This window comes from Rousettus aegyptiacus, unplaced genomic scaffold, assembly GCF_014176215.1.
Source record: "Rousettus aegyptiacus isolate mRouAeg1 unplaced genomic scaffold, mRouAeg1.p scaffold_m13_p_12, whole genome shotgun sequence".
NCBI lineage: Eukaryota > Metazoa > Chordata > Mammalia > Chiroptera > Pteropodidae > Rousettus > Rousettus aegyptiacus.
Window position 1 is genome coordinate 12922963 of NW_023416287.1, and position 14835 is coordinate 12937797.

Below are 14835 nucleotides of genomic sequence, written 5' to 3' on the forward strand. Positions count from 1 at the left end.
ATTCCACCATCTGAGCCTTATCACCTGCCCCTGAAAGCTCTGAACTTCTGTTGAAGCCCTGTTGGGTCTTGGACTACCCTTCCAGGTAAGAGAGAAATTACCTGAGTGTCGTCTTGTACAAATTCCAAGATGAGGTCTCCCAGGTTGCTAATTTATTTTTTCATTCACATGGTTTCTACAGATTTTATTATCATAATATGAGACCTGAGGGACCAAGAACATTTTCCTTTCAATACAAATATACTTTAAACTTATCTAGAGAAGGAAATGAATGTTACACAAATGTTGACGGCTGATAGTCTTGTCAGCCAGGGTCTTGAGGCATCAATACTCCAGACTTCAGTCCCAAAAAGACTCATGGAAATAGCTGCCTAAGTTTCCTTATGCAAGGTTTCTGCCTTCATCAGGCCCCTCCCAAACTGAGAGTCTTTATAAAGTTCAGCCCATTTGGCCCCCAAATGGTGAAAAAGTAGGGAAACCTCTGAATTTGGAAACTGGATCAATGGATTTAAGAACGGCTCTGCCATTTTTCAGCCACATGAACTGAATACTGGCCTACTAAACTTCAGTTTCCCCATTTGTCAAGTGGTAATGAGGTGTACTGTCCCAAGCTCACCAGGCATTTGTGAAGAGTAAACAATAGGTGTGATTACTCTTTGCACATTCCTAAGCACCTTTCGAATGAAGGTGTTCCAAACATGAATATATGTAAATTTAGCATGATATATATATATATATATATATATGCACACTAAATATTTTAGCATGTGTATATATGATGCATATATATGTATATGTATATAAGAATATATACATATTCATATCAGTTAAATTTTTTAATTAGCTCAAGAATCTTAGTGGAAGAAATGTTATTGAACCAGAGCCCTGGTATAGGTTGTTAATGAAAAAGAACATTATCTATCTTGAGCTTCCTGGAAGCCAAGGCAAAGAAAGGACATAAATCAGGTTTGCATAGCTTCTCTTACTAGAAAGAAGTGAGCTTATATGTTTCTCAGGAGCAATCCTAAAAGGAGGATTTATCATGTAGATAGATAGGTAGATAAAAAGATAGATGATAAATAGATGATAGATATTCTTATATAAGGGGCCCTGAGGAGATACCAGTCAGTATCGTAATATCTTTTCTTCAATACTCCATTAGTCCCTTGTCCATCAATGTTGTGATACAATATTAAACTGGAATTTAATGGAGCTATATTCACTCAAGCATTCTCTCTGTTTCTAGTGCTGTATAATGGTCTTAATGCTATTAATTAATGCCATTAAATAAGATTAATGGATCTCAAAGTTTCTTTCTCCTCAGCATTTTTTAATGAACATATTTAGTATGAGGTCTTTCCTATTGCATAGATTGGCACTGACCATCTGTGTGACCTTAGGCAAGTGAGTTTAACTCTCTTGAGTCTCATTCTAATTTGGAAATTTTTGATCTCATAGTATCAACTTTATTAAGATGTTTGTAAATGTAAAATGAGAAGACATAAAAAAATGCCTATTGTGATGCTTGGTGAGCAATAAACAATTAATAACAGCTATCATTAGACTATCACAGGTGGTACTATATTTGAGGTAGAGCACGACTGTGCATGAAGGAACGAGCAAGCAAAATCAGCGGGTGCACAGACATTTTTAACCCACTGATAAATTTGAATAGACTGTGGGCAAGAGGCAGGAAGAGGTAATTCAGGGGTGAGAAACAAAATCAATGAAGGCCGGGGTGTACGGATACACCAGTTGACACACTGGACACATTAAGGAGAGAGAGAAAGTAAGATTTCAAAGGAAGGTAAGAGTGTTGTGCTTATAGAAACACAGGTGGAGAAGTGAGACAGTTCTTCTTCAGGCCCTTCCTGGAGGCTGAATTTGGTCATCAAGTTCCATCTTTTACATCATCATCCCCAACTTTGCAAACTCTTAAACTCGATTTATCAGGATACAGAGTTGAGAGGATTGTCAAATAAAACAAACTTACAAGATACTGATGGAAATAATAGGCAATGATCTTTTGAAATCGTTCTTCCCTCCAAACACATCCCTAAGTCTTTCCTATCTCAGAAATCTGAGTTGCCCAAGATACCTCACCTTCTAAATCCAATTGTCACCAAGTCCTGCTTGTTCTATACTCCAAACTTCTCTCCAATCATCATCTCTTACCTGAGAAACCTCAACAGCCTCTTACTTGGCCTTGCCAAATCTACTTTTATTTGTCTCAAAACCGTTCTCCAACCACAGCAAGTGTAAATTGACATTTTATGTATCTTCATTTAACAGACAAGCACACCAATACTCAGGCTGGAACTTACTGGAGCACATTCCAGAACCGAGAGACTGAGCTGGGTTTGAACTTGTAAAAATGCCATTAGGCAGTCCTATGCATTTAGTGCCATGCTTCATGCTGAGTCATAACCCTACAAAGTGGAATCTGGTCTGCCTGAGACCAGCAGGAGTCCCCTAAAAGACCCCAAACTGCCCATACATCCGCATGTGTCCCTTTCTCCCACCAGACATGGCCAGCCTCAATCCCCCTCTCAATCTTGAAACACCTGCTGGCCCTGCCATTAACATCAACAAATAATGAGAAGCTATACTAATAACAATTATCATAATAAATTGGCCTTTGATTACATCTGTCACCTGAGAATTTCAAAGACTTTACAAACATCAATTAGTAATTACAGCTCCAAGGATTGCTCACAGAAGCAGGGATCATTAAGGTCAGCTAAGAGATGTTCAGGGAGGCATGAAGGGCAGCTCTAGCTTAAGTTGTCCTAGACCTGGGAGTCGCCAATCCCTGGTGGAAGGTCAAAGCCTCTCTCCATGAGGTTTGGAGGAACCACACTTCTGACATCCCGATTAGGGGATAATTTGTACAGCTGTTCTATTGCCTCAGAGTCCTGGTGCTGTGCAAGGGAAAACATGAACTGTAGTTTTGAAAGGAAGCTTATATGTTGTGCGGTTTCCTTCTTTTGGCAGAAAAAGAAACTGAAGTCCAGAATAGGGAAGTGATTTGTCCAAGGTCAGAGCCACGGCTTGAACCTGGTCTCCCACACCTTATCCACATTTATTTACTCCGCAAAATTGTGCCATCATTGGCCATGCTTTCCTCTGTAAGGAGATGATGGTGATGGTGATGATGATGGTGATGGTGATGGTGATGGTGATGGTGATGATGAAAAAGTGGCATTTCTCATATTTTAAATTTTCACTGTTCTTAGGTCTTTTTTTGGATTTTACATTCTATTCCATCAGCCTGTTTGCCTATCTATGCACTAGTACCACGCTGTTAAATTGTAGAGGCTCTGTGCTTTAATATCTGATAAGCCAAGTTCCCCAACTTAGATTTTCTCTTTCAGTGATTTCCTAGTTCTTTTTGCATGTGCATTTTCCATATAAGCTTTCGTGTTAACTTACCCAGCTCCATAAAAAGCCTATTACTAATTTTACTGGGATCTCATTAAATTTACACATTAATTAGAGTGAATGGACCTGACATCTTTAAGATTATCTTAGTTGAATTATCTTAGTTGAGAACAAAGGCTGGCTTTCTATTTGTTCAAGCCTACTTTTGTGTCTTTCAGGGTGTTGTAAAGTTTTCTTCATATAGGTTTTACACTTCTCGCTAAGTTTATTACCATGTATTTAATCTTTGTTACTATTGTAAATGAGATTTGCTGCCATGGTGTCCCTCTGACTATCTGATTATTGATTTTATATATGGCTACTATTCACTCTGTATATAAATTTTATAACCTGCTACCTCTTATCATTGATTCTCTAAGGATTTTCAGATGTACTGTTAAATAATCTGCAACCAGAGGTAGTGTAAAGTTTATTTTCCATTTTGCATGCCTCTAATTGATTTCATTTAGCATTTCAAAACTATTTTCAGAGATCTGAAGACTAGTCTCACTTTTTAAATTTCTTCTTTTTCAATCACTATTTCCTCATCATTTCTTATTTTGAATATTTGTGCTTCCTTTCTTTTTTTTCTATGATTTTTATCTCCTCTACTTCAATAATTTCTGCTTTTGTCTTTATTATTCCCTTTTGTACATATTTTTTAGATTATTTGTTTTTAATTTTCTAGATTTTTATACTGGAAATTTAAATTTTTTTCATTATTTTACTGATTACTTTCATCTAGGCACTGCTTTAAATGTTTTTTTTATAGATCGTGGTATGTAGTTCTTATTATATTTTGTTTAACGATATTTAAATTTTTATTTAAAACTTCTTTCACCAGGAGTTTGTAAAAACATTTATATATTGTGAATTTCCAGGTGAGAGGACCTGTTTGCTTTTTAATATTCTTAATAATTTTTCTTTTTATTACATTGTAATCATAGAATGTTGCTTATAATATTTCTACTTTATGAGACATAGTGTTGCTTTCTTAATTAGCTAATATATGGTCAACTTTTGTGAATGTTTTATAAGCTCATAAGAAGGTTTTTCTCTATTGCCAGCCTTTAAGGTTTGATATGTATCAAGATTTCCACAATTATTTCAGGACTTATACATCCTTGCCTATTTTGTTGCCACTTGATTTGTCTTACACTGACAGTAGCCATCTATTATTCTTGCATGTCCTATAGTTTCTACTTCATAAAGGTAATTATTGGGAATTTGGGTTCGTAGATATTCATAGCTGTTATATTTCTTGTGAATTGTGGGTTTGAGCATTTAAAAGTGTCCTTTGTTATGTTTAATGCTCTTTAAGTTGCATTTTACTCTGTGTGATATCAAGCTCACTACTACTGCTTTTTTTTTTTGACATTTACAGTTTCTCCTTTTCTTTTATTGATGCCTTTCTAAATTACTCTGTTTTAGGTGTGACCTTTTATAGAGCAGAAAGTTAGGTCTTGCTTCATGAGGCAGTTTGAAATCTTTTTCATTTAATTATATGAGTTAAATCTAATAACATTTGTTGATATGACTGATATATTTGGTCTCAATTCTGTCAGGAATTTTTTATATCATAATTTAATTTATTAATTTTGTAACACTTGCCGAGGTGTTTTCTTTCATTTTAAAATTTCATTTGATATTTTAAAAGTTTACATTTTTGTTTAGTAATCTTTGTTCTTATGCTTTTTAATACTTTTAATTCTCTTTTCTTATTTAACCTTTTCCTATCTGGTTTATCAACATTTTTCCCAGAATTACTGAGGTATAATTAACAAATAAAATTTATATAGATTTAACTGTATGATGTGATGTTTTGATATGCATTATGAAATGATTACTGTGATCCCACTAATTAACATATCTGTCACCTCACACAGTTATTATCATTGTTTGTGGTGAGAACACTTAAGATCTAATCTCTTAGCAACTTTTCCGTATAAAATACAGTGTTATACAAATCTCTAGAATTTACTCATCCTGCATAACTATTGGACCAACGTCTCCCCATTTCCTCTACCTTCCAGCTTTTGACAACTACCATTCTACTCTCTGCTTTTATGAGTTTGACTTTTTTAGATTCTACCTGTAGGCAGGATCATGTAGTTATTTGTTTGTCTATGTCCGACTTACTTCATTTAACCTAAGGTCCTCCAAGTTTAGCCCTTTTTTGCAGATGGCAGGATATCTTTCTTTTTTAAGTCTCAGTAATAGTCCATTGTGTGTATATATACCACATTTTTTTTTCATGCTCCTACCTGTCCCCAGGTTATCAGCCATGTTGATCCCCCCCAGTGTTCGGATTGGGACAAGAACAAGTACACAGTGTCTCGCATAGCTGGAGTAGCCAAGCACTCACCCTACTCTCACTTCCCCCTTAAAAGAAATCTTGAGTTGAGAAGATCTCTCTTGGTACTGAGCTGTGCCACGTGACATGAGTAAATTAAAACTATTCTTTTTACGTTCTTCAGTGTATCTATTCTCGGTCTTTTTGCTCCAATGGAAACTTTTCTGCTGGACTTCTGAGCTCCCACAAAAGTGCTGTCATCCATAGGTGGTTGTCAATATTATGTTTCTTTGGAAAGATGTGTGCTGAAAGCTCTTATTCTGCCACCTTGCAGATATCACTGGTTTGTCAGTTTTTGATAGTATTTGTTGATTTTTCACCTATTGCCTATGTAACAATCGATGGACTCATTCTACTCTCGTGTTTCCCCATTTCTTCTTTTTATTATTTTTATTTGCATTTCTACATTATCAGAAAATGTAACATTTATGTATTCTGCTTTCAAGAGTGTTCCTACCTTATCTTAGCCTTAGATTTAAAATTAAATATATTAAATGCTTACTGTCAGTCCTTTTTGCTAAAATTATCTGTTATTTCTTTTTTGAATGAAGCTTATTTAACTCTTCTTCAGGAAAGACTCATGAGTGCAGTATTATCTGAATTATTGAATGTCAATAGTTATTTTCCATAGCTTTGATATTTGAAAGATACTTGTCTAGTTATAAAATCCCTGGTTCATAATTACTTTCTTTAAGTTTTTTGAAAATGCTAATTTATATTTCCTGGCCTTGTATGTTGATTTGAAGATATCTCATGACAACCTCATTCTCTTGCCCATGTGCATTATTTAATATTTTTGCCTGAAGTCCTTTTTTTTAATTAAATGGTTTTACTAGGATCTTAGAATTGATCTTTCAGGTCTTTAGGTTCTTTAAATATGTAGGCTCAGATTGTCCTGTGATTCCAGAAATTTTCCTTGAGTTATTGCTATGAATCTTTCCCTATCCAATTGTTTCATCTTTCTCCTCAGGGATGTCAAGTATATATACATTAAATCTTCTTTGTCTTTCCTGTAAGTCACTTTTTCACTTGCCCTCGTTACTTTTCCTTTGATCTCATATTCATTCTTTTGATTCTTTTCTTTTTCTTCAGTGCTCCTTATTAAAATTTTTCTTCGGACGTCCTGTAATTTAATCTTCATTTTTGATGTGCCTTTATTTTTCTTTCTTTCCTGAGCTCAACTACAGATATTAGAAAAATAATTTCTGTGTGCTCTGTGAGGAAAAACTACTGAAAAAGCAGGAACATGGCCATTAGCTGAAACCAGATTCAACATTTGAGAATTTGAATCAACCTTAGAATATCCTACATACTCTACCAAAGTGGCCTTCTCTATTCCTTTTTCTGTCATTTGATTGATGGGGAAATTGAGCCACAGATAGGGGCGGTGACTTGCTTGGTATTGCCTAGCACTGGCAAAGCCTTGAGTAAAAGCAGGTCTCAACAGAAGCAAAATAGTGAGCACATCGTATTCTACCCCGAAGTGATACACAGCTGTGTGCAGATTTGAAAGTCTGGAGTGGGAAGTGGGACATGGATGAGGTTAAAATGATGGGGAAATGAAATTGTACTGTAGAGAAAGAACAGAAAATATAAAGTGTTTCTTCTTTTCCCAAAGCCTTATACAATCTAAGCACAAGGAAAGTACTCATTTCCTGTTTATTGAGCTGATTGGGGACTTTGGACATACGCATACTGGCTAGACTTCCCATATGACAGGATGCAGAATTTCCAGCATGTTCCTTAATGGGGTTTGCTAATGGTTCTGTCACCCAGAAGGTCAAGAGAGTGACTCAGGATTTTGTTATTCTGTACCGATTTCTAACCAACAAAGACAAATTGGTTATGGAATTAAAGGTGTCAGAAACTTGGGAGAAAGCATACATGTCAGTGTCACATTTGTGAGAGCCAAGGAGAGTTGAGCATAATCAGATATGCACTGTAGATTATAGGAAACAAATTTTAATAGATGTGGGGTGTGGGAGGTGGTGTTAGGAAATGGCTCAATTTCATGCATCAGTTGTGGAAGGGAAGATGATTCTGAGGAGAATTAGAAAGTCCTCACAAATGACACAATGAGAAACAGAAGGTAGTGGAATAAACCTTTGCAGCTACTCAGGATTCCCTTTGATGTGATACATTTTAAAGAGAACATTCCCACAGAAGCCGGATTAGTGACTCAGAGGGAGGATGAAGGAGACTTCTGAGGTTCTGGTAATGTTGGGTATTTTGATCAGAGTGCTGGTCATAGGTGTGTGTTTCCTTTAAGAAAAGTTCAGCAACTCATATTTAAGATGATTAAACTTGCCTACATATATGTTATACTTCAAATTAATTATGAAACAAATTTTAGGATTTAGCATATTTCCTTCAGGACTTATTTTTTAAATGCTTAGATTTTCATGTTAGTTGTAATAAAAATTGCACTTCATTTATTTTCCTATGCATACTATTCCATGTAATTATGTGGCCCTCATAATCATTTTTGTTAACAGCTTTATAATATTCTATTGTGTGGATAGACCACAACTTTCTTTATATGCCTGTAGAGCTGGACATATATATTGCTCTTCATTGTCACATTTATAAAGAACACCAGAACTAACGACTTTGAATGTAATTTTCCTACACTTAAGGTTATTTCCTGAGAATAGATTCTCAGATATAAAGAAATTAGATTGGTTCTTTTTAAAGTCTAGATATATATTAATAAATTACCACCAACAGTACTGGCCTTATCAAACACTTGCCCATTGCTCTATTCAACAATCATTTGCAGAATTGGCAAGTTTCTTAATATAGTATTTGCAAATTTTTTTTTCTTTGCATTAATATAAAGTGGAGATTCTTCTGACCATCTCTGATCTCTTGGCACCTTTCCTTGTCTATACGGGTTCTCAATGATGATCATCGAGGTGCTGGAGGACTATTTGCAGATCTTCTTCAGTTCTCTGGGGGTAATACTTTCTTTAACCATCTCAGGCTTCAGTTAACTAACCCTTTAAACCAGAGAACAAAAATGAAAGCCAACAGGTTTGAAGAACTTTGCCATTTCTTCAAACATGAAAAGAAAACATAAATTTGCTCACTTTCATCATCATTTTTAAAGTTTAACTCATTGTGACTTAAGCTTTTTTGGCATTACATATAAAGGGTTCCGCTTTATTTTTATATTTTTCTCAGTCATTTTTCCTTCTTTCCATCTTCTGAATTAATTCTTTTTTCCTCCCCAAAAAAACCCTTTTCCTTGAAAGATAACATATTTCAAATATGTGAATACCTCAGTGAATGTTCCATATATTTGAACCATAATGTGTCGTATTCTTTTAACATTTCTACAATTAGTTATTTTAAAAAGGAATACTTTAAACATAAAAAATAGAAAAGAAGACACTTGTTCCAAAGAATAAGTCATCCAACCCAACCTCGTTTTAAACAGAGTTCTTGGGCTGATAGATACTACTAGACAGAATGTCAGTATCTGAAGTGAATTTTACCCTATTCTCAAGCTCTTTTGGTGGGAAAATACAGCAGTAGCATGTGAGTGCATAAGCAATTCAGGAGGTGAGTAACCAGTCAGATAACCAACCAAAGATTCTAATGAACAGTTGAATGCCAGCCTATCAGAAGGATTCTGGTACGTGTTACAAAATTCTACCATTGGCATTTTCCATGTTACTACTTATATTAATTACCTGGAAGAAGCTTGAGAAAAATTATGTCCGAAACCTTGCAGATGGTAGAGAATATGATGATAAGCTGCAATAATCAGATGAGTCAAAGAAGATAGAAGTCAGTAGTGGTCAATACGACTCTGTACTTGGGCTCCAGAACGACAATCACATTTATATCTGTAGAAGCAGGCAGATTATGATGATGATGATGATGATGATGATGATGATGATGATGATGATGATAATGATGATTTGATGAAGGAAATGTTGATGCCACATTCATTGTGAGCAATGAAAAACTGGGACATTGGCTATGTTAATAGAAGCCCACAATAAGTAAGGGAAACAGAAAGCAGTGATGATCTAAGTAATTATATATTGACAAGACCAGGTGTAGACTGCTGCTTCTAGTCCCTTCTCCTAAAGAGGGACAAACTGGAGGATGTCCTAGGATGAGCAGCTAGGATGGTTCAAAAACCTGGAACTCTTATCACATGAAGACTTGTTGATAAATAAGAATGTCGATGAACCTGAAAACCATCTTCCAACATCCAGACATCTTTCCTACATGGCCAAGGGCAGACTTTCTGTGGTCTCAGGAACAGAATCAAGACCATTGGGAAGTCACATTTGGGTTCTACGTCACACTAGAAGTGATCATTTCTAGCATTCAGGGGTGTACATGAATAAAACAGACTCTGCTGTAGACATTACCATTTCTTCTCTACTTCTGAATGCATGGAGGGCTCCATTTCCTTACTTCATTGACGTTAGGCGTCACCATATGACTAGTTCTAGCCCATGAAACCTGAGTCAAAGCCAAAGTGTTGCTTCCGAGGCAGAGCATGTAAGTTAAGATTCCTAAGCATTCATTTTTCCTGCCTCATTAAACGCTGAAGCCTTATGTTAAAATAGGGGTGCCAGCCTATTTTATGATGAGAGTGTCCCCCAGGCACTATACCAAATCCCCCAGACCCAGCCATGCCCCTATGCCAGACATGTAGTTTGAGTGGAAAATAAATCTTTGCTGTTTCTAGCCACTGAAGTCCATGGGTTTTATTACTTTTGCATAACTTTTTATCCTAACATAAATGCCTTCGAGATACAATAGTTTCTTATGAGTGAGCATTAGCAAGACAAGCAGTGGATTCTTGAGACTCATACATATTGCAATCTTTGCCTTTTATTTTCATTGCTGCATGACATTCAGACCCCTGCTGGGGGCATAACTTAGTCAACTGGAATTTTCAACTTGTTTCAGGGCCTCCTGGGAGATGATCCCAATAAAATAGATTAAGCTGATTCCCTTCCTAAACAACTCAGCTGCATGCCCAGCACCATCACAGATGTATAGGTCCTGTCCACTTGGGTAACAGCCAGCAATAACTAAACAGTTCACTCAGCAAAGATCTGTTGCCACACAAATACACATACAATGTTATCCATGGATACCATGCAGTCCACCAGAGATCTCAGGGCCAAAGTGACTTTTTGAACATGAACTTTACAGTTTGATTCTTACACATTTATATTGACTGGGCTATTGCCAAGTGTGTGTTTCAGTCTGTGTAAACAGATGCATTATAAGAGAGTTTCCTAAGGATGTCTTAGGTACCATCTACTAGCCCATGGGTTCTCTCAAGAATCTATACAACTGAATGAAGTACATTACATGCCAAAATGTGACCACTTAGTGTTACTGTTAATGTGGTTCTGTGTTAGGCAGTACCCAATATGTTTATGAAGTCGTTCTGTCTGGGGAAAAAGCTCATGAGGTGATGGAAGCCAGGAAGTGAAAGGAACAAAGTATGTACCTGGCCTCAAAAAAATATGAAGAAATAGAATTAAAAGGTGATTCTAATGGGGGAAGAAATAGAAAGAACAAATTTCAAATTATAATTAAAAGTATATACGCATACCTTTATATGCATTATATATATGTATATTTTTTCTTTATGTAACAAACCAAACCCATAATTAATTAATTAACTGGAGCTTCACTTTTGTCGTTCACAGGAGACCAAAATCAACTGTGTTCGTCTGGCTACAAAAGGTATGTTGTCATGTTCTTGTCTGTGTTCAGCCACTCTTCAGCCACTCAGGGAGACATAGGCAACGCTGACTTAAATCAACAAGAAAAAGTTGTTATTTTCACTGGAGTCATCTGCATCTGTATGCAGAACGCCAGGCCTAGAGCATAATAAGAGCTCAAAACATGGTGGTCGAATCAATGGATGGGTAGGTGGGTGGGTGGATGGATGGACGGACAGATGGACGGACAGACGGATGAATGATGGATGGATGATTGGTACATTAATCAGTTGCAAATATAAATGTATTCAAATATTCTTCTGTTATATATTTCCATTGTATCTGAGTCTATGTTTATGTTGATATTTTTTAAGCACGTCTGTTAAACCTGTATTCTGAGTTTTGTACTTTATTCAGTTGGTGCATGGCTTTCAAAAATGAAGTGATTGATGTTGGTGCCTTTAACAACAAGAAAAGGAACACTGCTTTGCTTTGTAGTTGGCATTTTAGACACTTATCCAAAAAAACTAAGGCAACATTGTTCAGGCTTATCACTTTTGTTTTCCTAATTATAATTGAATTGCCTGGCTCTTTCAATTGTTATATGTTTCTGTTTATTACCCTTTTAAAAAAAATCAATGAATGGTTTGTTATCATTTAACCTATTATAAGGTTGAATGGTTAGAAATCAGATTTATCTTTCTGTTATAGAATTGATATTTTTAACAGCTATCCTTCTCATATAAACACACCAAAATTGAGCAATTCTATTCTGTTCCCTGCATTTATTGACAGCATATATAACTTTATAGGTTGCTTCCACGGAGATGACAATTATAAACATAAATATAAATATAGTCATAGATATAAAGTACAGACAAAAACAATGACCCAGTTAGGCACATACATATGTAAATATGTATACATATGCACACACATATGGAGGAAAATGCACTCATATTGTGAGCAGAGAGAAGAGAGAGGAGAGAGAGAGACGAATTCCTATAGTTATTTGATAGAACATGCACCAAGACCTATCATGCACAATTTTTATGACTTTGACGAAAATCAGAGTAATATGTAGGCAGCGCAGGGAAGATGCAGGGGGACAGAGAAGACAGAAGCACTAAGGTCTCAGTGTGATAAAAACTCACCCAGATTTCACATAAGTCGTGAGAATTTGGCATGTCCCCAACTTGTTCCTTCTCAGAAACTCAGGCTGCTAGACAGAAAGAGATAAAATACTTTTTGTGGGGTCAGGAAAATTGATGGCCTACAAAGAAAAGTGACGCAAATCACAGGCTGGCCTTGGCAGACTTCCACTGAAGAAAACAGGTAATCTGGAAGGAAGAACAGCATCCACGGGACAGCACTAGAGCAGTAGACAGCGAGGAGGACAGCTGGGCGTCTGCGGCATCCCACTCACACGGGAAGCTGGGAGAGGGAAGGAAGTGGTCCGCTCTAGGTTTGACCCCTAGACAAGGGAGGGGTTTATGTGATTTCTCTACCCTCCATGGGTATCTGGGATTCTAAGGACACCCTCAGATACATAACCCCCCCGAAAAAGTAGTTTGTTGGACTATATTTTCCGAACTGAGAACTGGGAACATGTGACTGAGCAGGCAGTAGGTATGCACAGGGACTCTGAGAGAGAACACCCCAGACAGTACTCTGCTGGGATGTTCAGGACGCACTGCGCTCACAGGCATAGAATCCCACCATGCCTCACTTCCCCGGAGTCACACTGCTGATCTGCAGGAGTGCAGTGGTCTCAAAGAACTAGAGCAGAGAGCTCTCTGCCCCTTCTTCGCATAAAGATTTCTCCTCTCATCTGACCTTTAGTGGAGTGTGTGCACCTGTCAGGTGTGAGTGTAGGAATGCATGAATGAATATGTGCCCAGCTGTCCAAGCCCTGGCAGAGCTCGGAAGAGTCAGGAGTCAAAGGCAGGTTTCAAGCAGCCACACCCTCATTTTCCAGTTCATTGAGGACCATCTCGCAGCACTTGGGAATGGGGCAGAGAGATGCCTATGCAGATTGCCAGCCTACCACAGTTCAGGCAATCATCCCACTCAGCACTGCATCAGATAAGAGGTCGGCGACTGCAGAGAAAAAACAGTGGGAAGGAAACCTGTGTTAGGTTATTGTCTGTTCCGTGCCTGGCATTACCCTTGGAGCATCCAGGGTCAATTAAAGGCAAACCTCATCCAAATCCATGCACTGTCCATGAGAACTTTGCATCAAGGACCTAAGGCCAGGAATCAATATTTGACCCATCCTTTTACTGAATCAAATTTCCATTTTTGTGGGTTTGCTAAAAATACGACTTCTCTTAATAGAGGAAAATACAATACTGGGAATCCTGCAGGCATCAGGTGTATATAAATTCCCAGTGGCAGATTCCGTGGGCCATCTGTCTCCCTCCAAGCTGCTCCACCTCTCTCTCTGTCAATGCGGCACGTCCCTCACATGCCTGCCAGCGGGCATCCAGCCCCTGGAATGTGACCACATGTGCAGGCTTAAGGCCAGTGCTCTCTCTGGTGATAAAGCAACTTGCTGACGGCCTGCCCCTGACCCTCATGACTCCAGACAGTGTCTGCGGTGAGCTGTGTGAGTCCCGCAGAACTGGGACTGCCACTCAGTGAGGGCTGCCACCCAGAATGGAACCGCCTAAGCACTCATTTAGGATCCTTCTGACCTGACTCCATGCCCAGCGCATCTTCTGTTAGATACCAAACCTGGCTCCAGGGTGAGGTGCTAAACCCCCATCTGTCTACATCACTGGTAGTCACCCAGGCTCTAACCTATTCTGTCTGATTTGGAGGGTTGCAAAGCAAGAGACCTGTATTAGATTCCTGTGGCTGTTGTACTTAAGTGCCACAGATTGAGTGACTTAAACAACAAAACTTACCGTCTCACGGGTCTGGAGGCTAGAAGTCTGAGATTAAGCAGGTTGGTTCCTTTTGAGGGCTGTGAAGGCAAGACATGTTCCATACCTCTTCCCTAGCTTCTAGTGGCTTGCTGGCAATCTCTGGTGCTTCCTTGGTTTGTAGAAACATCACCCTGATCTCTGCCTTTGTCTTCACTTGGCATTCTCCCAGTGTGCATCTCTGTGTCCAAATTCTTCCTTTTTATAAGAACACTGGTCATATTGGATTAAGAGGCCTACCTACTCCAGTATGAGCTCATCTCAACTAATGATATCTGCAAGGATCTATTACCATATAAGGTCACATTCTGAGATACTGGGGACTAGGACTTCAGTGTATGAATTGTGGGGAGAAGGGCCAGTTCGACTCATAATAGGACCCATGCAGTTAGGGGCAGTATCCTTGTGGTTCCCATTGGAGCCTCTGACT

The 14835-nt window shown here is 37.9% G+C and overlaps 1 protein-coding gene across 18 annotated transcripts in view; it reads left to right on the plus strand.

Annotated features, from left to right (window-relative positions):
• PTPRT (protein tyrosine phosphatase receptor type T) overlaps positions 1-14835 on the plus strand; it is a 918720-nt gene that overhangs the window by 732784 nt on the left and 171101 nt on the right. For all 18 annotated transcript variants that reach the window (XM_016155891.2, XM_016155890.2, XM_016155892.2 and 15 more), the window contains exon 13: positions 11464-11500. In XM_016155891.2, coding sequence (XP_016011377.1) covers positions 11464-11500 — 37 coding nt within the window. The remainder of the gene's footprint in view (positions 1-11463; positions 11501-14835) is intronic.